This window comes from Manihot esculenta, chromosome 12 (genome assembly GCF_001659605.2).
Source record: "Manihot esculenta cultivar AM560-2 chromosome 12, M.esculenta_v8, whole genome shotgun sequence".
Lineage (NCBI taxonomy): Eukaryota > Viridiplantae > Streptophyta > Magnoliopsida > Malpighiales > Euphorbiaceae > Manihot > Manihot esculenta.
The window spans coordinates 25,590,191-25,614,345 of NC_035172.2; the positions used below are offsets into that span (position 1 = coordinate 25,590,191).

Here is a 24,155-nt window from a genome sequence, read left to right on the forward strand (position 1 = left end):
CTGCCTGACTTTCGGCTCTGGAGGGACTTTCGGCCGCCGAACCTGCCGCCGAAAGTGCCCTGTACAGCCTTCCTTTGTATGTTTTGCATGATTGTTTTGAGGTGTTTTAGGGGGTTTTTGGGGAATGTTTTTGGGTCTTGTTCTAGTTTGTTTGGTCCCTCATTTGAGTCCACCTGTATAGGTTCGGACTAGAGGAACCGAGGACCCCAGTAGTGAGTCAGCTGCTTCAGTCATTGTCAAAGCTAGCCAGAGGTGAGTAGAATTAAACTAAATCTTTATTTTATGAAATCAAATGCCTAAAGCATGTTCATGCATCATGATGATATGTAGTAGGTTGATTGCACTAGTTCTACGAATATGACGCATTGCATAACATGATGACTATGATGATGTGGATGGACCAAGGCGACCCCAATAGTCCTAGAGCTGTTGTAAGACCCGGCCGGGCCGGGCATACAGATGATGTAAGACCCGGCCGGGCCGGGCATACAGATGATGTAAGACCTGGCCGGGCCAGGCATCCAGAGGTTGTAAGACCTGGCCGGGCCAGGCATACGAAGGTTGTAAGACCTGGCCGGGCCAGGCATACTAACTCTGGAGGAATTTTTGGTGGTCATGTCCATCCTTGATGTGAAATGTTTGTGTTGTGTTGCATTCCATGATAGCATGTATTTTAAATGTTTTACTATTCTGCTCACTGGGCTCTAGTAGCTCACCCCTTTCCCTAATCCCCCAGGGTTGCAGGTACGGGCTAGACAGAGAAGTCAAGATGGATGAAGTTATGTGTATGTAATAGCTAGAATGTGGACATGATGAATTGTAAAATGATGTAAAGTTATGAATAGTTATGTTATGTAAAAATGATATTGAGGATTAGAGGTTGTGCTTGACCCTATGTGTATGGTGATCCCTTTTGTATACATGATGTTTATGTTCCACCAAGCTTGTGTATGGTGAGTTGCCCCATCGGAGCGTTTGATGAGAGCTCCAGTGTGGGGTTTATATTTATGTCTATGTATATGCTTATGTGAATGCACAGGTTGAGCTTGGTAAAAGAAAAGAAAAGTTCAAATTTTTATGTATATTCTTGATCATGTATGGGATTAAACAGGTTTACAGGTTGTATGTCAGGCTTGCTACGGGTCCCGACGGCCTTAAGCCGACCTGGATCCTAGCGCCGGTAACGGTCCGATTTTCGGGTCGTTACAGAATGGTATCAGAGCCCTAGGTTTACATGGTCGGACCTAGAGTGTCGGGCTCATAGATGTTATAGAAGGTCAAGCACAATAGGAAAATCATGTCCACTAGGATAGGATAAAGAGTCCTGTCTTGAATGATGATGTGAAATGCCATGATTATATGCATGTGCATTAATGATATGTTATGATATGTGATGTATGTGATGCGGGTTCATGTGTTTCCACATGAACCATATGATGCTAATGTTTATGTGCAATGTGTGTTGTTTTTTAGAAAACAGGATGAGAGGAACTCGTCGATCTGCACGATTGACTGGAGTACCACCTGAGGATGAAGGCACGAGCGCCCGTCCTCCAGCATTGCCTAGGGCAATGTCTAGTAGGTCCAGCAGAGAAAGAGCAGTAAGAGACCCTAGAAGGTCTTTGGATCTGGGTAGAAGCGGATCAGTGAGGGGAACAGTTCAGGGAGGAATGTCAGAGGATATGGGGGATGAGATGGATGTAGAGCAGAGGAGGGATGGCAGCCTGGGAGTTAGCATGTCAGAAGAAGGAATGGGAGAGTCCCAAAGAGGCACTCAGGCCTCGGGATTTGTTCAGCCACCTTACTACCCGCCCTTCTCACAAAACCCCGGGTATTCGATGGGAGGCACATCAGATTACCATAGCTTTAACCCTTATCCCACACAGATGCCATACCCACCTTACTATCCGCCATACCCACCTTACTATCCACCATACCCACAGTACCCAATGTATCCACCTCCACCCTACTATCCAAATCCAGCAAACCCTACCCCAGGGGATGCTGCACCTCCTCCTCCATCAGCAGAAACCACAGTTCCAGAAACCCCAGTACCTAAGCCTAGCTCATCTGGTGGGAGCAAGGTCAAGATGACCGACTACATGAAGTTGGGTGCTCCTCAATATGAAAAAGGGGATGACCCGTTTGTGTATCTTGAAAGGGTCAAGGTGATCACAGATGAGATTGGGGCGGATGACAGTAGAGCCATTCAGATGGCTGGGTTCACACTCAAATGCAAGAAGGCCCGTGAGTGGTTTAAGAATTATATGAACCCAAGGGTGGATAGTATGTCTTGGGAAGAGTTTGCAAACGAGTTTGCAGGATGTGCTTTCCCTGATAGCTCAAGGGAATTGAAGATGATAGAGTTTGAACAGTTGAGGCAGACTGATGATATGAGTGTGGATGAGTTCACAGACAGATTCTTGGAGCTGTTGCCATTTACAGGACAAAATCTTGACTCAGACCATAAGAAGTCAAGGAGGTATATCATGAAACTCCACTCCAGATATTCCTCCTTGATCCAGTCAGCAGATAGGGAGAGCTTCCATGCCATAGTGGATATGGCCCGGAAGATGGAGGCCAATGCCATCCTTCAGGGGACAGTTAAACAGTCAGTGGCACAGCCCTCTGGTTCTAAGACCCCAGACTCTTCTTCTCTGAGTGCAGCAGCTTCAGGCAGCAAAAGGTGGGGTAATCCCACTAAGAAGCCCAAGAAGAACAAGTTCTGGAACAAGATCAAGTCCAGTCTGGGACTAGGGAGTGGCTCAAGCTCTGGTGCGGATAATGCAGTTTGTGCAAGGTGTGGTAAGCCACACAAGGGAGTTTGCCGGGCTGGGACAGCAGCCTGCTTCAGATGCGGGCAAGAGGGACACATGGCTCGGGAGTGTCCTAGGACAGTACCTATGGCTCAGTCCCAGCAGACAGCTTCAGGTAGTGTAGCGCAGCCAGCAGCTCCAGCCATGACTCAGGCCAGTGGCAGAGGCAAAGGGAGAGGGTCAACCTCTTCTTCAGCGGGTTTCAGAGGTGAAGGTCCATCAGCTCTAGCACGGATCTTCACAATGACTCAGTAGGAGGCAGATGCATCTAACACCGTGGTGGCAGGTAACTTAGTCATTGGTTGTTCAGATGTGTATGCCTTGATGGACCCTGGTGCATCTCATTCTTTTGTTGCTCCGAGAGCCGTAGAGAGGTTGGGTCTGATGATCTCTGGGTTAGAGTGTCCTCTCTGGGTCAGTGGACCCAAGTGTGATCCATCAGTGGCAGAGTCAGTCTGCCAGTGCAGTCCAGTCTTTGTAGAGGGAAGATGCCTTTCCGCCGACCTTGTGGTTCTAGACTTGACAGATTTTGACGTCATTCTAGGGATGGACTGGTTATCTACCCATGGTGCTACCTTGGACTGCAGGGACAAGGTAGTCAGGTTCAGAAGTCAGGATGGGTCAGAGGTTATCTTCCGGGGAGACAGGAGGGGTACACCTAGAGGTCTGATATTAGCTCTTCAGGCTCGTAGGTTGCTTAGGAAGGGATGTTAGGGGTATTTGGCTCATGTGAGAGAGCTTAGCAGTCAGGTTAGAGAGCCCGCCTCAGTACCAGTGGTCAGAGAGTTCTTAGATGTCTTTCCAGACGAGCTGCCAGGTTTACCACCTGCTAGGGAGATAGAGTTCGAGATAGAATTGATGCCTGAAACCAGACCGATCTCTATCCCTCCCTACAGGATGGCTCCAGCTGAGTTGAAGGAATTGAAAGAGCAGTTGCAAGAGCTGATAGAAAAGGGCTTCATCCAACCGAGTACCTCACCTTGGGGTGCTCCAGTCTTATTTGTGAGAAAGAAGGATGGATCCCTTAGACTTTGTATCGACTACAGGCAGTTGAACAAGGTCACTACCAAGAATAAGTACCCATTGCCAAGGATCGATGATCTATTCGACCAGCTAGCAGGAGCGGGTTATTTCTCCAAAATAGATATGAGATCTGGGTACCATCAGCTGAGGATCAGAGAAGAAGATGTGCCAAAGACGGCTTTCAGGACCAGATATGGGCATTTTGAGTTCCTTGTAATGCCGTTCGGGTTAACCAACGCCCCTGCAGCATTCATGGATCTCATGAACAGAGTGTTTAGCCAATACCTGGATCACTTTGTTATTGTTTTCATAGATGATATCTTAGTGTATTCCAGGAATGCAGAGGAGCATGCCCATCATCTGAGGTTGGTTCTGCAGACCTTGAGGGAACACGGCTTGTATGCCAAGTTCTCCAAGTGTGAGTTCTGGCTGAGGAGCATTTCATTCTTGGGGCATGTAGTGTCAGAAAATGGAATAGAGGGGGACCCCAAGAAGGTAGAAGCTGTGGCTAACTGGCCTAGACCCACTACAGTGATAGAAATCAGGAGTTTCTTGGGTTTGGCGGGTTACTACAGGAGGTTCGTTCAGGACTTCTCAAAGATTGCAGCTCCTTTGACCAGATTGACCAGGAAGAATCAGAGATTTGTGTGGACTGACCAGTGCGAAGAGAGTTTTGAAGAGCTTAAAAAGAGGTTGACGTCAGCGCCAGTGTTAGCTTTGCCAGCTAACAATGAGGATTTCACAGTTTTCTGTGATGCATCCCGAGTGGGATTGGGTTGTGTGTTAATGAAGAATGAAAGGGTGATTGCTTATGCTTCTAGGCAGCTGAAGAAGCATGAGTTGAATTACCCCACACATGACCTGGAGATGGCAGCAGTAATCTTTGCACTCAAGATGTGGAGGCACTACCTCTATGGGGTTAAATGTGAGATCTTTACAGATCATAAGAGCCTGCAATACATCCTAAGTCAAAGAGATTTGAACTTGAGACAGAGAAGATGGGTGAAGCTGCTGAGTGACTATGATTGCAAGATTCAGTACCATCCGGGTAAGACGAATGTTGTGGCAGACGCCTTAAGCCGGAAATCACTCGGCAGTTTGTCCCACATATCGGCAGAGAGGAGACCAGTGGTGAAGGAGTTTTACAAGCTCGTTGATGAAGGTCTTCAGTTGGAGTTGTCTGGTACAGGTGCTTTAGTTGCCCAGATGAGAGTGGCACCCATGTTTCTGGAGCAGGTGGCTCAGAAACAGCATGAGGACCCAGAGTTAGTGAAGATTGCCAGGACTGTTCAGTCAGGCAAAGATAGTGAGTTCAGATTCGATAACAAGGGGATCCTCCGCTATGGGAGTCGTTTGTGTGTACCAGATGACATAGGGCTAAAGGGAGACATTATGAGAGAGGCTCATAATGCAAGATACAGCGTTCACCCCGGAGCCACCAATATGTATCAAGATCTGAAGAAGGTTTATTGGTAGCCAGCTATGAAGAGAGAAGTGGCACAGTTTGTGTCAGCCTGCGAAGTGTGTCAGAGGGTGAAGCTGGAACATCAGAAGCCGGCTGGAATGCTTAACCCGCTACCTATTCCAGAGTGGAAATGGGAGAATATAGCTATGGACTTCGTAGTGGGGTTACCGGCCACATCCAACAGATTGGACTCCATATGGGTGATTGTGGACAGACTCACCAAATCTGCTCACTTCATCCCTGTCAGGAGTGGCTATTCTGTGGACAAGTTGGCGCAGGTATATGTAGATGAGATCGTCAGGCTGCATGGGGTTCCCGTTTCAATAGTGTCCGATAGAGGACCCCAGTTCACCTCTAGGTTTTGGCGAAGTCTGCAGAACGTCATGGGTACCAGGTTGGATTTCAGTACTGCCTTCCATCCACAGACGGACGGACAATCAGAAAGGACCATCCAGACAATAGAGGATATGCTTAGAATGTGTGTGCTGGATTTTGGCGGTTCTTGGAGGCAGTATCTACCTTTGGTGGAGTTTGCCTACAATAACAGCCATCATGCTAGCATCGGGATGGAAGCAAAATAAAAATAAAGTGCAATAAAAGTAAAAAGGGGGGGTTTTGAGATTGATTGAACTGATCTAATGCTGAAAGCAATAAAAGAAAGCGAATAATAAAATAAAGAGATTTCAATAATGAGAAAGATCTAGTTGAAGAATTGGATACACTTCAGTTGTTGGGATTGATCATTAACACTTAGTTTCCCTTGATGGATTCAATAGATTAGTTATGGAGATGGAAGATGCTTCTCACCACCATGTCTCTCCTTAATCATAAACCAATTAGGGAACGTCCTCTAATTAATTACTAATTAACAAGTTGCCAAGAAACGTCCTTAGCCCTTAGGCATCAAAACAACTGTCAATTGCATTAAGAAATAAAGAGATCTAATCCTAACTACCCAAAAGCATGGTGATATTGCTAGATTATGCAACTTCCTTAGTTTTTACACCAAGTGTTCTTGTGTTTGAACAATCCAAGCAATTACGGACTCAAAATTATTCAAACTAACAATATATTACCTTGCAATCAAGAATCAAGTGGCCACATTGATCATAATAACAAAGCAATAATGGAATCAAGCATGAAATTGCATAAATATTGAATAACCAAAAGATAAACAACTTATGTTCAGATCTCACAATCCATAAAACAACCAAAGTATCACCTAATCTTCAACTAGAATAAAAGGTTTCAGCCACTCATGGCTGAAACAAAACAAGAAAATAAAGAAAGGAAGAAAAAGAGATGGTGCCACTTGCAATCATGTATGTGTGTCCAAGGGAGAGTAGAAAAAGCATGGGGAGGCTCCTTATGTGTCTTTTTATAGTTGAAAGTATTGCCCTAGGTCCTTACTTGCTGCCCAAGTTGAACTCTTGGCTGCCCATATGCTGCCCATGCTACCCATATGCTGCCCATGCTGCCCAACCTTGCACATTAATGAGGTGGAGCCTCTCTTTGAATTTTGAATTTTGAATGTGCAAGACTTGAGGTGGCATGTGTGACTTCTTTGGCTTCTTTGACAAGCTGAATTTGAATTTCAAATTTGAATGTGCATCTTCTAAAGATTTGGCTTTTTCAATAAGGAAAAGGATTCTTGAAGATATTGAATTTCAAACTGCTCTGTTGACTGTACTTTCTTTATTTAGCACTTTCCTTATTTAGCACTTTTCTTAATGAGCTGAATCTTGATTTTGAATTTTGAATTCTCTGAAGGATTTGAAATTTGAATTTCAAATTACTTTCCTTATTCGGCTCCTTTTAAGTTGCACTTGGCATGCTTGCTCTCCTTTACTCCATTTTAGGCAGTTTTAGGGGCATTTTCACTAAATTGTCTCTTTACACTATTTTCTGCAGAATAATATCAAAATCACAAAATTAGGCAGAAAAAGTGTAAATCAACATCAATATCATCATGATAAAGTGGTCTAAATTATGCTCTATCAATTCCTCAACTAAGAGCCTCTTATTTGTCTCTTGAATGCCAAACTCCCGCCTCAAGACTTTGTGGTACTCTTTGGCCACATAGGCGCAGAGGGTACTCTCTAGAGCAGAATGCATAGCATTATCAAAAAGCTCATCTGTCTTGAGCTCATTCAGGCGACGGCGATCCCCGAGCCTCAGGACACTTTTGACTAATAGGACGACTAGAGTAGGATCATCAAGGAATGAGGATGCCTGGTTTAGCACTAATGCCAGGCATAGGATGCTCGAAGGCCATGAGAATTCAACCTTCATGCTCGTAGGAGTGGGTTCAGAAAGAGTGGGAACAGCAGTAAGAAGCTAAAAAATTAGGGCAGAAGTAGAGGTGCCTAGGGCAGAAGACTCAAGCTATAAGTGGGCTGACTCTTCTACTGTAGGTAATGCCGAGGAAGCATGATCATTTATTCTACTGGGCGAGCACGCTTAGCAGGGGGACCAGTAACCCTAGCAACAACCTTGCCTTTGCGGGCAGCATGCGCCGCTTCAACAAATTTGCTTCTCGAATCAGCCATATCTGCAAAAATTACAAAGTAAGCAAGGCAGTTCGAAACCTAAAAGAAGTTAGAAAGAAAAAATACCCTGACCTCTAGCTAGGGAGGCGCTTTCCCCAAGGCTGGGTAAGTGAGGACCCCGAGTCTGGCTTACTTATAACTGACTATGCTAAGACAAAATGGCGTTCCTCACCGTCTGAGTAATTTTCATTTTATTTAGGACTTAACCTTCATCAAGAGAAAGGTTAGAGCCTCGTCTTCATCCCTTCTCGGACGGACTCTATCCTTCCTAAGTTCTATCCAAAAGTGCTAGCTTATTTGAAGACGTCCAAAACCCCCAAACGTCTGGTGACGGAGGATAAAAAACTTCAGTGAAGAAGGTATCCGGTCCAATATGGTATGATGTTTCTGCCCGCTAAAAAATCAGAATTCTTTATTTTTGCGAATACTCAGCTGGTACAGTTGGGAGAAGAAGGCTACGCTCGATTCGATATTGTTATTAAGGCAAACAAACCGAAAGGTCACCAAGATTCTCTAACTATTGGGGTGCAACTGGGCAACTGAAAGCTTATGAAACTGATGAATGTCAATAAAAAATGAGTCTATGGGGAACCGAAGACCTGGCTTTAGCTGCTTCTGGAAGACTATAATAGTGTCCTCTACATGAACCAAGTCATTCACACGAACGCGTGGAGAAGGAATAAAGACGCAAAAGGTCTCTTAAGGAATTTGGTATATATCATAAAAACATTCTACATCTTACTTCAATAGGACAGAAAGGATGTCATTAAGCGAGCTACCCTCGCTTTTTGGAGCCTCACTTAAAGGAATGATAGAGGCCGGGACACAGATAGGACCGTCAGAGGAGGAGGTTGAGACGAAACCTCCACTAGAGGAAAGAGAAGAGCAAATATTCCAATTCATTTTGAAGAAGAAAAAGAAAACAAAAATTATCATAGGAAGTATAAACAGAAAAGAAGGAGCGACCGAGTCTTTCTAAAAGTAAAAGATCATAATTAAAAGTAAAAGTGATATTTGAAGAAGAAGAAGAAGGGTTCTTATAAGATGATTTTGACGGCAGGTTTTAAATGCGGTACGAGAAACGAGACAACCATTATTGAAGAGCTAGATAGGTAAAACAGCGTGAGCAGAAAGGAACCAATCTCAGCAGGCCACGTACCCCAGATCATGAGAACCACATATCCCAGATCATGAGAACAACTATCACCTTCGAATTTGAAGAATCAAAGACTAGCAGGGGGATCTCTGATATTACATAATAATCACCCAAAATGAATCATGAGTTGTTACCATAATAAAGGGCTATGTGACAAGGATTTGATAGGTGGAAAACGCAGTCCTACTTGTGGAAAGGAAGGTCCGGACACCTTAATACCCAGATTATCATCAAGATTTGCTCTCCCCTGGATAGGGCAAGTCTCAGCATAAAGTTACTGTTAGCAGGCACAATCTAGCGTGTTCCCGTATGCCTATAATTACAAGATCCTCGACTAGTCAACTCAATAGGATCCTTTATCAGGTTAGCCGGCCACATCATCATCGGATTATCAAGAGATATTATATTTATTTTCATCTTTTTACAATATAAAAGGAGAACGATCACAGAAGTAAAGATATTTTATTCTTTTACACTTTGAGCGTTATAGTGGCTGTCGTGGCACTCACAAGCTCCCGTTCTCTTTTTATATGTCTAAACTAATCAAACACATCTATGTTTTTCTACTTCATACTTATATTAAGTGCATTTTCTTAGAGCATATATGACTAGATAATTGGAAAGGCAAAATATTGGATACTCTGAGTACAGTGCATCACCATGTTGTATGGTACTATGTAATTAAAAAATATTAAAATTTAATAAATTTAGATTTAATTTTAATTTTCATATAAACGCGATAATTTAATGGTGATGTGAATTTAATAAGTAATTTTAATTTTTTAATTTTTTAATTATTTATTGTAATATGATTAGTTTGTACACTATCTCGACATAATAAAGGGTACACCTAGAATACCCAGAAATTTGTGGACTGGAAAAGGTGGTCATGAGTTCTCAAAAAACTTTGCTGGCGTGCTGCAGCGCACCATTAAAATCATTTCAGCGCATATGCTCCTCAGTAAACCATTTCAATTTCTCACTTGACTCAATCAACAGAACTCTTGTTTCATAAATTTCATGGTCCAATTTGGATTTATATATAGAGAGAGAGTAAACATTCTTATTGTGCATTCATTTAATTAATAAGGTTTTGTAAAGAGAGTTTTATCCTCTATTTTTTAGCTTTTAGAATGGATGTTTTTTTTGAAATTCATACTATTATAAAAGAATTAGGAGATTTATTTTAGAGAGTCAAAATTTATCCCAAATCAACAAGTTTTAACTCTTTTTAATAAAAAATCTAAAATTTAAAAAGTTAAATAATTGAATCTGGAACAACGTCATCCTAAAAAATATTATACACCGTCTTAGATCAAGTTTTAGGACTACTATGTAATATAACTGTACTAATTGATTGATGAGTAACTATATTAGTTTATTTCATAATCTAAAATAAGATTTAAATAGATCCATTAGAGAATAGCATTTTAGAATCCTCAGTGAGCTGCCCAAATTCAGACTAGTCATTTTGGAGAGAACTAAAATACCCACCTTATGACTTGAAAAGTCCAAATGAAACTGGTCGTCATCGTTTCTAATGGCTGCTGCACATGGAACCCGGCCTTCATTTTTATGAATTCATGCATCGATATTACATTTCAATAGGTTTTACTTCCACTTGAACAAGATTGGGTATGCTGCAACATATAATTTTAGCCTCACTTCTTGCCATTTGCCTGACAGTTTCTTGAGTTTGGAAAGGGATCCTATTCCAGAGCATACTCTCTCTTTTGTTCCAAATAGAGCAGAGAATAATACAAATTTTTTCCATACCTACTAAATCCATGATGTGTAGAAAATAATCAATATATTAAGTAGATAAGTAGTTAAATGGATTTAAATTTATCATAAATTAGTTTTATTTTACTATTATATAGAATAGTATAAAGTTATTTTATAAAATAATTTTTTTTATATGAATTCACCGGTTTATCAAGAAAAATAAAATATTTTACCTTTTATATTTAAATTTCAAATTTGAAATTATTAATTAACTAATATTTTATTTTATCACTATAAATTCAAAATAATATAAATAAAAACTATTAATTAAATATGCAACCAATTGCCATTACAACAAAGAAAATAATTGTAGAGGAAAATTAGAAATCAAACTAATAGATATGATTTTCAATTCTAAAGTAAGAAATTTAAAAACTTTAAATATTAATAGAATACAAAATCATGTATCAACAAATTTAATTATATAAAAAAAAATTAAAAATTTTAGTACTTACTGTCATATATTATTAATATCTAATAATAGATTTCTTTTAAGGAACTATACTTTTAAAAAAATAATACTTATAGAAAAATAAAATTTACTCAATTTCAATAATGGTGACTGACAGTTGCAGCAATGGTGGTGGCTACAGAAGAGGGGAATCACTTGAACCAAAAAATCTAAAATTTGAATAACTCTGATCCAATTTTTATCACTTCAGACGGGTTGAGCTGACAGATAAAAATTATGTTATCGTGCATCCCATATTAAATATAAAGAGAATAATAACAAAATTTCAAAATACGAGTCAATTAAAAATGAAAGAGATTAAGTCGTGTGAAAATGATAATAAATTTTATATAGAATGGACATATAAATGTTACATCTTAGGTTACATTTTTTAGAAAATGAAAATATTAAAATTATCATAATCATTAATGTAATAAATTATGATAATTTAAATTTAATAATTTAGTTGTTTAAAATAAATTAATAAAATTTTATTTGATAATATTTTTTACAATTAATTCTATTAATACTTTAATTATTTTATATTTTATCACAATTAGTATTTTTATAATAATTTTAATCGATTATATATATCGTTAGGCTATCGATCAAAATTGAATAATTTATTTGTATGTGCAAATTGACCTTTAATTTTTATTTTTTTTAATCAATTCAATCTTTAAAGGTTAAATAAATTCTAACCTGATATAATATCTTTTTAATAATAAAATATTATTTTTTAATTTGAAATTAGTATTTTAATTAACATAAAAATGTTTAAAAATTATATAGAGACAGTAAATAATTTTAAAAATTATAAAAATAAATTTTATTAATAAAAATAATATTTTAATATTAAAATATAATAATCTACTATTAAAAAATAATAATATTTTTTGTATGACTTATTTTACCTTTAAATATATATATTGAGGCTTAATTAGTAAAAAAAATAAATCGGACTTATGTTGCCTTTAAATAAAAGTACAAAGGTTTAATTAAATTTATATCATTTTTTTTCAGTTTTAATTAATAAATTAATGATAAAAATATATAAAAACTAATAAATATTCTTTTTAATTAATGCAATAAAAATATATAAATGTTTTAATATAATTTTAAAACTAAAAAGGAATTTTAATTATTTAGGATAAACGTACCGATAAAAATAGATAAAAACTTAACGGAATAAAAATTTAAAAGTATTTTAATATAATTTTCAAGTTATAGAGATATTTTAGTTAATTAGAATAAGATACAAGGCACGACAATAATTATTTTTATTTTAAATAATTAATTCATATTAACGTTTGGCAGCTCATTAAGAGTTAAAATTTTCCTCTCAATTAATCCATATTATCTCGTCTCACCTCTTAAAGATTATATAAATCATTTATTTGATAAGCTATTGATGAACTAAGATCCAATGAGTCACCAGATGCGGACACTAGATTATAGTGTAATTTAATAGGCAGATCAATGAACTATGATTGATTCGATGAGAAGATAAAATCTTTGAGATTTTATATAGGTTTTTCTATACTTAATCTTAAGGAAAGAGTCTCCAAAATATGAGAAAAAGGTCATAGGTGTACCGGTATGTCCGGTGGAGACCTTCTGATACTCAAATTAGATTTAGTACTTTTTTTAGTAATCCATTATTGAAAAGAGGTGTGAAGAGAAATAAAATAAAGAGAAAAAGATATGAGAAAATTTTGGTGAAAAGAGTAAGGATGTGTTTCAGAGTTTTTTGTGAGTGTGGGAGAGAGAGTCTGATCCCTCTTTATCAGTTATATATATATATATATATATATATATATATATATATATCTTATCGTTACAACTCTTGTGTTATATTTCATAGTGTCATATTCCATCGGATTAGACGAGATACTCTTTTGTAAGTGTGTGAGTTATTAGATAATAAATATAGAGTCGGTTAGTTCATATCTTGTCTCTCTTGTGCATCACATCAATATATTTTACCGCACGCTCATATATGACTTCGGTAATGTACCAAGGAAACTACTAATGCGTAAGAGGTCGACATTCTACTCTAGTTTTATCAAATCATACTCGGCTCACTCAGTCTATTTGTGATACGAGTTTTCAAGAGTTTTGACTGTCCGTTTTGGATTTTAATAAAGTCAGGAGTAGTGATGGTCTTATCTTCATACTCTATAGATTGAACTCTCTACTGTCCAATTAGAATAAATGAAAAAATTTACTCGACTTTTTGAATTTTGTATACGCATACCATAATTTTATAAAATCTTGCTATTTATATGTTATCAACTATTACCAATAATGTTAGGTTAGTAAGAAAGAAAATTTTGTTACATGAGGTGATGTACTATTGTTAACTGTCTTTGGTCAGAAATTAAACAGCCATCAGTCTGAATCCTGTTTCGTATGCCTTGTTAGGATTGTGAAGAGTAGTGAAGGGCAAGACTCTAAGGGAAAGAATGATGGGTCACAGTCCTTATTTGCTGGACATGATGTGGTCCAATGGATACTTAAAAGATTGGACCACTTGTAATTTCTAACACAACCCAATGATCTGTGAACTAATCAAAATCCAACTAAATAAGCTCATTTAGAAGGAAACAACAAAAACAATATTGCATAAAAACAACACTTAAGATCGTCAAAGCATGAAGAGAGCGAAGCAGCACATGCCCACAAACAAAAAATGAGACCACAACCAATTAGTGATGATGATTGGAAGATAACAATGTTGTCTGGTTTCCCATATGGGTTTTGCCAGCTCTGTCTTGAGAGAGAGTATATTTCTTGGGGTCCCCCGGAGAACAATTAATAATCATTTCCTGTAAGGGTCGCTGAATTTTGCTGGGTCTGGGCAAACAAGAGCACGGGCTTTCTTCTCTGAGGTCAACATCAAACAGTTCTATGGAACCAAAATCCGTCTTATCTGTAATGTCCTTTTGAGGGCCTTCAACCAGTTGTTGCAGGTTTTCTCTACACCTATTCTGAAAGTTACAACTTTCTAACAAACTTTATGGCATGCTACTACTGCTTTTTGCACTTATGTTTCTGTTCCTTTGCAAGCCACACGGCCATGCGCAAGTGATCGCTAGATTGTTAGCTGAGCTATTTGTAGATTTATCGCATAAAACAGTAACGCTTGCCTTGTTTGGTTCCACAGACGAAATGGAATGTGGCTCTACTGAAGATTTGTTCAAGACTCCTGCCAAGGGGATGTTCTCCTCCAAGGGCTGACGCCCCCACCCCCCAACGCTAAAAAAATGGGGGCAGCAGAGCAAGTGTAGACCACGAGTTGTATGGCTTGACTGAGTGATGAGAAGAAGTCGCACAGTCTAGTCATCTAACGACCAAAGAATCCAAACAATTACACGGCCGTGGCCAGACACACATGAAAAAGGATAATTATATTTTAGAAACCGTAGCTCCAAAAATGATAATATAGTTTACGTAGAATAAAAAATATTGTCATTACGCATGGAATGGAGTAAAAAAATGTGTTAAATTATTATTCCATTTAGTTCATGGGAAGTTGAATTTACAAACAAGTGATACGATGGACATAAAAATTCTCATCCACCAGTTTGTACAGAATTCATCATGTACCGAGCTAGATTAGAATTATCTACTAACGGCATAGCCACCTTTAGATATTTATTCCACAAAATATCCATATTCAAGGCAATAGAAGTAATACTTTCAGATTTCACACAATTTGACATGTGAACCTAAATTAACTATTCTTATTTTATCTTTATTCCATGAATCACATGAAGCCTTTAGACTTATTCAAATAGTTCATCCTAGTAGCTTGCTTCAATCGACATCAACGAATGAAAGACAAATTTAAGCCAACATGCACCAACCTTGTTGCTCGCAAGCAACATGCAGATTAATTCAAAGCAAACCAGATCCTACACTTCGAAATGTTCCAAGAATATCTGTACTAGATTAGAACCAGAAGCATTAGCAGCTCCAGAGTAGTTATATCATACACCATAAAATAAACTCAATACTTGTCATTCAAGTTCAATGCCTAAAATCATTACAGGCATTTTTATCCAAGGTCTAAACATTGGTGGTAACATCTCAAAACCATATGCTTGACCCTGTGACTTGCATGAATTCACATTTCAATGTTGTGTTCTCGTAGCATTTGAACCTTCCCAAAATTTCCTTTACTCCCTCTAATACAATAGAACAGAGAGCAATTAAAAGTGAATGAAATTTGATTTTAAGAGGATGCATGTGGCACTGCAATCACGATTACATTGATTGCAAGAGGGAACTCAAGAGACATCCTTGTCTTGGGATGTAAAGCAACTGGGTACCTTGATGAAGAATCACAATAGAATTTTCAGTACATCTTTTATTAGTAAAAGAGTTCAATGTGAAATGAAGAATCAGCAATGCTGCAAGTCCAATATTTCACTTTTTAGTCAATCCCCATACAGAAGCAGAATTGGACAAATAACTACAAACCATGCACAATATCCTCCCTGTTTGAAATAAAATTAATCATTGGCATCTCTTGGATTCATATATAAGCCCAGAAATGGTAAACAGCAATCACAGGAACAAAGAGAATGGAACCAGTATTAGACTGCTATGTGTAAGAAAATAAAAATAAAATAAAGAACTTCTTTCTACCTAAAAAAAAAGTCTCGATATGTTTCTCAAAGAACAGGTGAAATACAATTCTTCAGAGACAACATGAGAACAAGAGAACAAACATTCAAGGTAATCTGCGTTTCCAATTAACATTTTAAGAAACAAGTGTGCTCATGACACAGCTTAACCATCAGGGTAATTGCTACATATTACCTCTGGAAAAATCACTATTTAGTCCTTGTGGCATATAAAAACTTATTAGTTAGTCCGTCGATTTTAAAAATTACATTAAAACATCTCTAAAGTTTTTTAAAGTCTACTAATTAGTCTCTCTGCTAATTTTTTAGACGTTAAGTATTTTATAAGAGTCTGAAATACACTAATACGAAAGGACTAATTATGAGAAATTTTCACAAAACTAAAAGACCAACTAATAAATTTTAGTTTACCACATGAACTAAATAGGTCAACACTTAACAAATATAGCCAACGCAAGTAGATTTTTTAATATCTTAAAAAGGTTTTTAATGTACTTTTCAAACCAGAGGGACCGACTAATCAGTTTCCCTATACCATAGAATATACTGTAAGTTCCCTACCTCTTCTATATATAAATCCTGATCATCACTACCTCCACTACCACTCAAATGCTTTACTATGATAAGCTTATACAATGTATCAGACTCCCAAACAACAAAGCTTCAGCAGAACATTGATCAATACATAAATCTTGTAAGCAATATAAACACCAGAGTTTTCACAGATCACAGAAAACTTTGCCTCCTACAGGACATGCAGATGCAATTGCATATATGCACACACCGGGGAGAGAGAGAGAGAGAGAGAGAGAGAGAGAGAGAGAGAGAGAGAGAGAGAGAGAGAGAGAGAGAGAGAGCAGAATTCTAATGAACCATCTAGAACTGAGTTTTCACTTTACATCCCTCATCTCCCCTAACCAGGGCGGCAGTGCATTAGATCATGTCAACTATGATAAGTTCTTTCTAACTGTTCAACAGAAAGCAGTCAACTTTAAGCAATAAGCAGGTTAAAAATGACAAGTCACTAAACCAACAAACTAAACATACAAAAGTTGGTAGTCTTCTTATTCTCATTTCCATGAGATCAGAAGTCGAACCAAATACAAGTTACCTCACTTAGCAAAAGAAAGAACGCTGGAAATAGGCATATTTTAAAACTGCAGCATTACTCATAAACAAACAAATATTGCAATTCTAGAAGTTACAACTATTCTCGAGCAGTTGCCGGTAATTTAGTAGCACTAGAATAGGCTTGTTAGTTTTTGAAGTGACATTCCAGAGATGGGTATATTTATCCAATTTGCAATGCAATAGCTTTTCATTTTCCCCTTCTGAACCATTTTATTAGAAGTAATAAGATGAGCACCACAACTAAATAAAATTAGAAATATTTTTCCAGTAATATAGTAAACACTCCAACAATGCAAACTTTCCTCAAAAGCTACGAGAGAAATAAAAAACAATACCTGGGTAATTGTCCAAATAGAATTATATAAAACAAAATTTGAAAGCAATCATTAACAGCATACATATGCATGCATTAAAAACAAAAGCTGCAATTTCCTGCATCGTTAACGAATGAAGTAAACTTTTGAATGCTTTAAAAAGGCAAGCTAAAGAAATATAACAAGGCACAGAGATATTTTAAATTATTTGGTAAAATTATCATTACCCCTCATCTTGAAAGAAATTCACAGATTTTGGAGGATACTTCATCACAAGGGCTTGTGGACCCCTTACAAAGAAGCTATTGGAATTGTTTTCTGTTATGGTTTTCATGGTTGTAACATCCTTTGAACTACCTATTAAATGGAGTCCAGAAAAATGGTCACCCCAGATGTCATATGTATATTCATCCCCTACCTTTTCTTCTACCTCTTTCTGCTTATAAAGTTTGGGTCCAGGAGCTCGAGCATGAGGAGCAATTGCAGATTTTGAAGCTGGAGAAGAAGGGTACAACAGATTGGGGACAGTCCTACTACCAGAAGGAAAAGTGGCTGAAGGCAACAGAACAGGTTTTCCAGTGGTTTTTCTTGGCACTGAAAGTTGTTCTGTGGTAGCAGAGAAACGATTACTAGTGCAGCAGTTTAAAGAAACCTTGGGCTCCAATACAGATGCCTTGGAAATGGATACAGCTGCCTGAACCTTCTTACACTGCTGGTCAGCCACTTGAGAGAATGGATTTCTAGCCTCAATAGATTCCATGTCAGGAGGTGGTGATAAAGTACGATTGGGAGTGACATTGGTTACAGGAGACAGAGGGGAGGAAGGTGTAGAATTCCCACTTTGACTACTTGAAACTTCAAAAAGTCCAGCTAAACCTGCAGCAACACCCTTTCTCTTCCTTCGCCTTCTTCCTTTCTCTTTTCCAGTCCTGACATGAAGGTTACAAGGTTGGGAAGCTTCAACTGCATTAGGACTCCCAATTACAACAGATTTTGAAAGCAAAGATGGCAATGCTTTATGATTTTCTGCAGTCGGTATCCCATTCTCGACGGTTATCTCATGGTCTGGGCCTCTAAGTTGACTATCTGGATAATTATAACCAGATGCCTGCTTTGAGGTTTTGCCTTCCACTGAGCTTAGCAAGCCATCCGTCTCGGGGGACATAGATAACTTTCTGCTTTTCTGGTTAAGATCCTGGCGAGCAGATTTTCCTGGATCTCTCACTGTAGTATGGGAACTTCTGTCACTCTTATACCAGTAATCATGGGAGCCAAAATTCATCAATTGGGGGAATATGCAACAACAGATCAGGAACATCAAAGAAGTAGAAAGAAACACCACTGCAGAGAATTTCTTCAATCGCATCCAAAATACTGATTTCTTACAAAGATTGAACATGTATACAGGAAGACTTGCCCTCATTGGTATCACAAAAATTCCACTAGCCAAGGCCAGTTTAAGATCTCTTTGTAAAATTGGTGCATAAAAATCAGACTGGTATGATATCAAAAGTTTTGTAGACTCACCTGGTTCAAGTGAAAAACCATTGCAATTATGAACCACAAACCCATCCAACCCACACACTGTTCCAGAAATTTCAATGCGTTTCACCTCAAAAGGCAAGTCTCCTATATTTTGGGCATACAGCTCTTTTGACAGTGGCCGAGAACAAGCATAAGTGGTCTCTTCCATGTGAAATAACAGGTCTGGAGAAGAGAAATTTAGGGGAAATGACAAGTTGAAATTAAATTCTATGCTCTGAATAGGCTCAGACCCATCAAGCAGGACAAGGGAAAGCGAAGCTCCAACTCCTCTCAAGGATAACCACTCAACGCCAGAAAGATTGTTCCTTATCAGGGCAGAACTTGTCCACCCACATCTACTTGAAGGATGAAAGAAAATTGGGCCAAAAGATGCTGTCCCATAAGGATGAACATAGGCAATTGTTTGTGCATCCTCTGGCATTGAGAACCCATACCTAGTTGTCTTGAATTCACTATGAGCCAAACTACTTAATGAAAAGGACTGTATAAAACCATCAGTACCCTTGCATTCATCAACAATTTCTCCTGAGTTAAGAATGAGCTGCATTACAACTGGCAGCTCACTAGGATTCTTTACAGTGATCCACTTAGAATGTTGAGTTCCAACCTGAACCATTGGGAAAAGTACTTCATGATCATCAAGCACAGACATGCTGCTTGTGATACCTTGAGATTTCCAGTTTTCCAGAACAAATTCATCTGCTTCTACATTCTCCAATTCCTTCAATAAAAAATTCACATCATCGTCTCGGTCATCATGCAAATAAACACCAGAGGTTTGTCAAAAGTGAGCGCCGATTTTAAACTAATCTTAGTGAAGCTATAATCTTGTTAATGACCAATTATGAGTTAAAACTTTACATGCACTAATTTTAAGTGGGGGAAAAAAGAAAGAGAGAGTTGCTCATGTTTTCATGAATTATTAATCATTTTCAAGCATTGAGAATAGGAGACAAACAAATACGTTTACATGCTAGAATATGTCTTACAAGTTGCGATAGAGTGCAGATTCCAACTAATTAAATCCTAAATGGGAAATACACAGCTTTGGACCATTCTGGAAGGACGTTCAGCCAATACAGAGCAAAAGTTTTGATCTCAAAACGCAATAAAGTTTGGAATTGAAAGAAGGGGGTGGGGGGGAGAGGACCAAAGTGTATAATCAGTAAAACCACAAGAATTTTCTATAATTTTCCCCATCCACTTCCACCTATATTGAGAATCCTAAGCCTACACTAGAACCAGACAATTTCAAGCAAGATAATGCAATAATCAAGTACGAATCATGATACATTAAGCATAAAGAATGCCACAAACTGTGAGGAAAATGGATAAGAAGCATACCATGATCTTTGATGGCAACTTCGTGCTACTGTCCAACGATCCTGACCACTTATTGCCAGAGTCTGCCTTTTCAGATTGATGACCAATTCCAATGGAGGAATCCTTTTGATGTCTTGAACAAATATGGATTACGTTCTGGCAAGGAATTTCAATTTGAGGCCTACTAGAGTCGTTTGTTAGGACAACTAATTTGCAGTTCTTATAAATATTGGATAGTTCAGTTGGAGAGTCATGTAATTCAACAAGCAGCTGAGTGCAAGTAATCGTAGCAACTTGTGTAACAGTGCCCGGGAATAGTAGCAACCCTTGAATGTACTTGAACTGGAAAACATTTTCTGCTGCAACCTCTCTAATCTTGACAAAAGTCAAAACATCAGGAGCTCCATTTCTCAAAGAGATAGCAACAAAAGTGTTGCTAGCATCACATGACACCAAAGCCTCAAGAGAAACTGAAACTGAACTTGCAAAGTCCTGATACGCCACTTTTCCATCCACATTAATTTCAAGAGGAACCAAAACGGTATCAGGTTTATCTTGAGAAGACCTCAGTAACTGCATACAAAAAGAACCAACAAATTGTGCCTCAGATTCAAATGAGAAGTCAATCTCTAGTACAGTTCCACTGCCATAAGGACCAATCTCCCAATCTTCATGAGGTCTCATAGCCATCAATGGAAAATCAACCTGGCCACTCTTCACAACCAACCAATCCTTAACACTCAGGCTCAGCCTGTCAGAATCTTGATAATTTCCTATGCTACAGATTGCTTCAGTGTGATGGGAAATATTTCCTTGAGAAACCAAAATCCATGCACTTATTTCCCTGACATGGAGGTTTTCATTGTAAGGATTAAACAAAGACAAATTCCTAATCAACCGTCCGCTAGAAGCAGCATCCACTTTTATAACAGGACTAATCTTGTAAGGTGATTCCAGAGCATAGCCTTTAACCTGGACCAGAAAACCACCAGAGCTTGTCTGCAAGATCAAATGAGCTGAGGACAAGCCCAACCATCTTGGTAAAAACACAAAACAAACTGAAGCTACTTCACCAGGTCCTAAAAAAAACTTGCTATGATTGCAGGGATAGAACTGTATATTGGTACTAAACGGTTCATAAACATACAAAAGGCTGTTGTTACACGTATTAGCTACTGTTAAGAAAGCTACAGAGGGAAAATGTAAATGCTTGCGTCCCCAATCAAGAACAGGAGGGCTAATTTTTACATGGGGTGATGAAGAAACATGCAAGGGACTAGATTTTGTCACCTCAGAGTTTGATGTCAGCCTAAGACTTGCGCTCTTTTTAATTATTAAAGGACCTCCACAGGAAGAGAAATCATTTTGATTAGCACTACTGTTTTGCACGCACAATAATTGATTGATGTCCTCGATGGAATTCAAAGAACAAGAAACAGTCTGCCCATTTGATAACTCAAACATACCAGAATCTGAAAACCAGCTCCTGTTACTAGCCCCCTTGCTGTCCTGAGTTGGTCCTACAGATGAAAGACTATCAGGGTGACTCCTAGAAAATTCTAAAGCATCAGCTTTGTACTCTTGCTCATAAGATGGAAGACCATGCAACGTTGAAGGAAAGCAGAAAGAATGGGAATTGGTGCAAATATTCTTGATATTCATGCGAGTCACTGGACTTCCAGTATCGTAGCCTGAACTAGCATCAGCAACAATAATATCTTGAAACCCCAAATCATGATCATCTCCATAGGCCCCACAACCATCATGCTTCTTGGATTTCTGCATCCCATCCATCAAGCATGGTCCACATGTAGCAAGGCAAAAAATGGTACATGACAGAACCAGGAAAAATTGGAATGCTTTGACCTGGTGAAACAATCCCCTGAATAAACCACCAAAACCGACAACGTTACAAGAGAGGTTGGCTTAAAACTGTCTCCGGTCAGCAAAAACACTTAGTAATTTAAACAATTAATCAACTGTTGAACTTAAAAGGAGATATAAAATTTAATTAAAAAAAAAAAAACAAAGCGAGTGAAAAGAGGAAACCAAAATGAAATTTGAAGTCGTAATACCAGGATGAGACCAACTCACTTACAAAAGAGAAGTTTAGTTTACTCTTATTTAAAGAATAGAAAATCAGTGTCTGGATTGACCTCATCATTTTTAGGAGTAAAATCAGAAACAGACTCTGTTCTTACTACTTTCCACCATTTCCTCGGAAACCAAGCAGAATCAAAATTACATCATCTTGTAGAGACTTGGAAGCAAAATGAATGATCCAAAAGAAGGGTAAAGAAGAACTATAAATTCATATTTAGTGAACCAAACGTACTACCAGAATAGGAAATAAAGAGTAACACCCAACCTTTTTTGCAATGGCACATAATCGGCAAGTAAATGCTCCTTTTGTTTAAATAGTTTTCATCTAATAAAAAATCTAAGTTATCGCAGCTAATAAATTTGTTGCATAAACAATAAACCCCAAAATGTAAAGAAACACACCCAAAAGCATTTGCAACATAAAATTAATAGCTAACCATTTTACCAGTATGAGGGGAAAAAAGGGGTCTTATTTAAATTTTGCTAATCTCTTTGTCGTAAATAGAAGCTAAACCAAGCTATGAACTTTAGCTAAGAGGTTATTGCCTTATTGAAGTCGTTTACAGGCTGTGGTCCATAGTTCTTAAAAAAAAATCTCAATTTTTTTTTTCAAGAAGGCCTTAAAACTATGAAATATAAGTTAAAGCCCCCCAAGCCGATATTCCAGAGAACAGCATGAAACCGATTCTCTACAGAAGTCCTTCCACTAAAGCCAATCATAAAATGAAACAACAACTCTAAGCTCTATATGATAGCTCAAACCAATCATCCATGTCTAAAAAAATACTATTTTGGAACCGAATAGCGAAGATGAAGCAATCGGAAAAACCCAAAAAAAAAATTCCCAAGAATAGATGAAAAAAGTAAGGGAAAAAAAAAGAGAGAAACTTCGTGCAAGGAAGATCGAAGATAAACAAATAAAACGAAAAAGATAGTAAGACTTAGCAAACAAGAGCAAAGAAGAATAAGTGAGAAAAAAGAGTTCCGGAAGAGGTGTTTAGGAAACATCGAAAATGTGGAGAGTGATAGTGTTACCGGAGGTAGCACATGGAGAGCTGCTGCTGCTGCTGCTGCTGCTGTTGCCGCTTTTGTGGAGCTGTGATCGTCAAGGAATCAAACTCCATAACTAAGAAAGAAAAGATATCATCTGCAAGTTTTTTGTCTCGTTTTTTAGGGTTTTAGATTTCGATTTCAGGGGCCCAAGAAAAAGAGCTTAGAATCAAGCACAACTGATGATAAGCGAATGAATGGCCTCCAGAACCCAAACGAGTCATATTAGACCAGAGAGAGAGAGAGCGAAAAGAAGAATGGTGGACAACTTCAATTTACCAAACTGCCCATCCCCATCTCCTTCCGTCGTTTTGCAAAAACTTTTTTTTATAAAAAAAAAAACTGACTCCTTGCGCTTTATATTTTATTACTAATAATAATTCAAATGGGGTATTTCATACATAAATTTATAAAAATTATTATTTAGTTTTGAAAAAATTTATTAGTTAAATTTTTTAAAATAATATTTTTATAATTTTATAAAAAAATTATTAATTAATTTTTAAAAAATTATTAATTAATTTTTAAAAAATTATTAATTAATTTTTAATCGTTATTATTTAGTTCTTTCTATTACAAAAAATACTTTATATTTAAAAATATTTTTATTATTTAATTTTACTTTAAAAAATAAAATATATCATCTATTAATAAAATTTTTAAAATATAAAAAATTATTTTTTAAAATAATAATTTATTTTTTAAAAATAATTTAATATCTTATTTGATTAAAAAATGATTTTTTATCGTTAATTTTTTTAAATACTTTAAATATTAAAAGATTATGAGAAA

General features: G+C 37.6%; 1 protein-coding gene across 1 annotated transcript; it reads right to left on the reverse strand.

Annotated features, from left to right (window-relative positions):
- Positions 1-15,175: 15,175 nt before the first annotated feature.
- LOC110627965 lies at positions 15,176-23,604 on the reverse strand. Its single transcript, XM_021774384.2, has 4 exons — positions 23,349-23,604; positions 20,232-22,092; positions 17,570-19,608; positions 15,176-15,579 (listed from the first exon to the last, which is right to left on the reverse strand). Exons 1-4 carry the CDS (start codon positions 23,435-23,437, stop codon positions 15,483-15,485), a joined length of 4,086 nt encoding a protein of 1,361 aa, XP_021630076.1. The 5' UTR covers positions 23,438-23,604; the 3' UTR covers positions 15,176-15,482.
- Positions 23,605-24,155: the final 551 nt, after the last annotated feature.

Coding starts and splice junctions, on each gene's coding strand:
- LOC110627965 (XM_021774384.2), bottom strand. CDS start 23,437: ATGGAGTTTGATTCCTTGACGATCACAGCTCCACAAAAGCGGCAACAG. Junction 22,093..23,348: donor CTCTCCATGTGCTACCTCCG/GTAACACTATCA, acceptor TGGTTTATTCAG/GGGATTGTTTCACCAGGTCA. Junction 19,609..20,231: donor AGTTGCCATCAAAGATCATG/GTATGCTTCTTA, acceptor TTTTTATTGAAG/GAATTGGAGAATGTAGAAGC.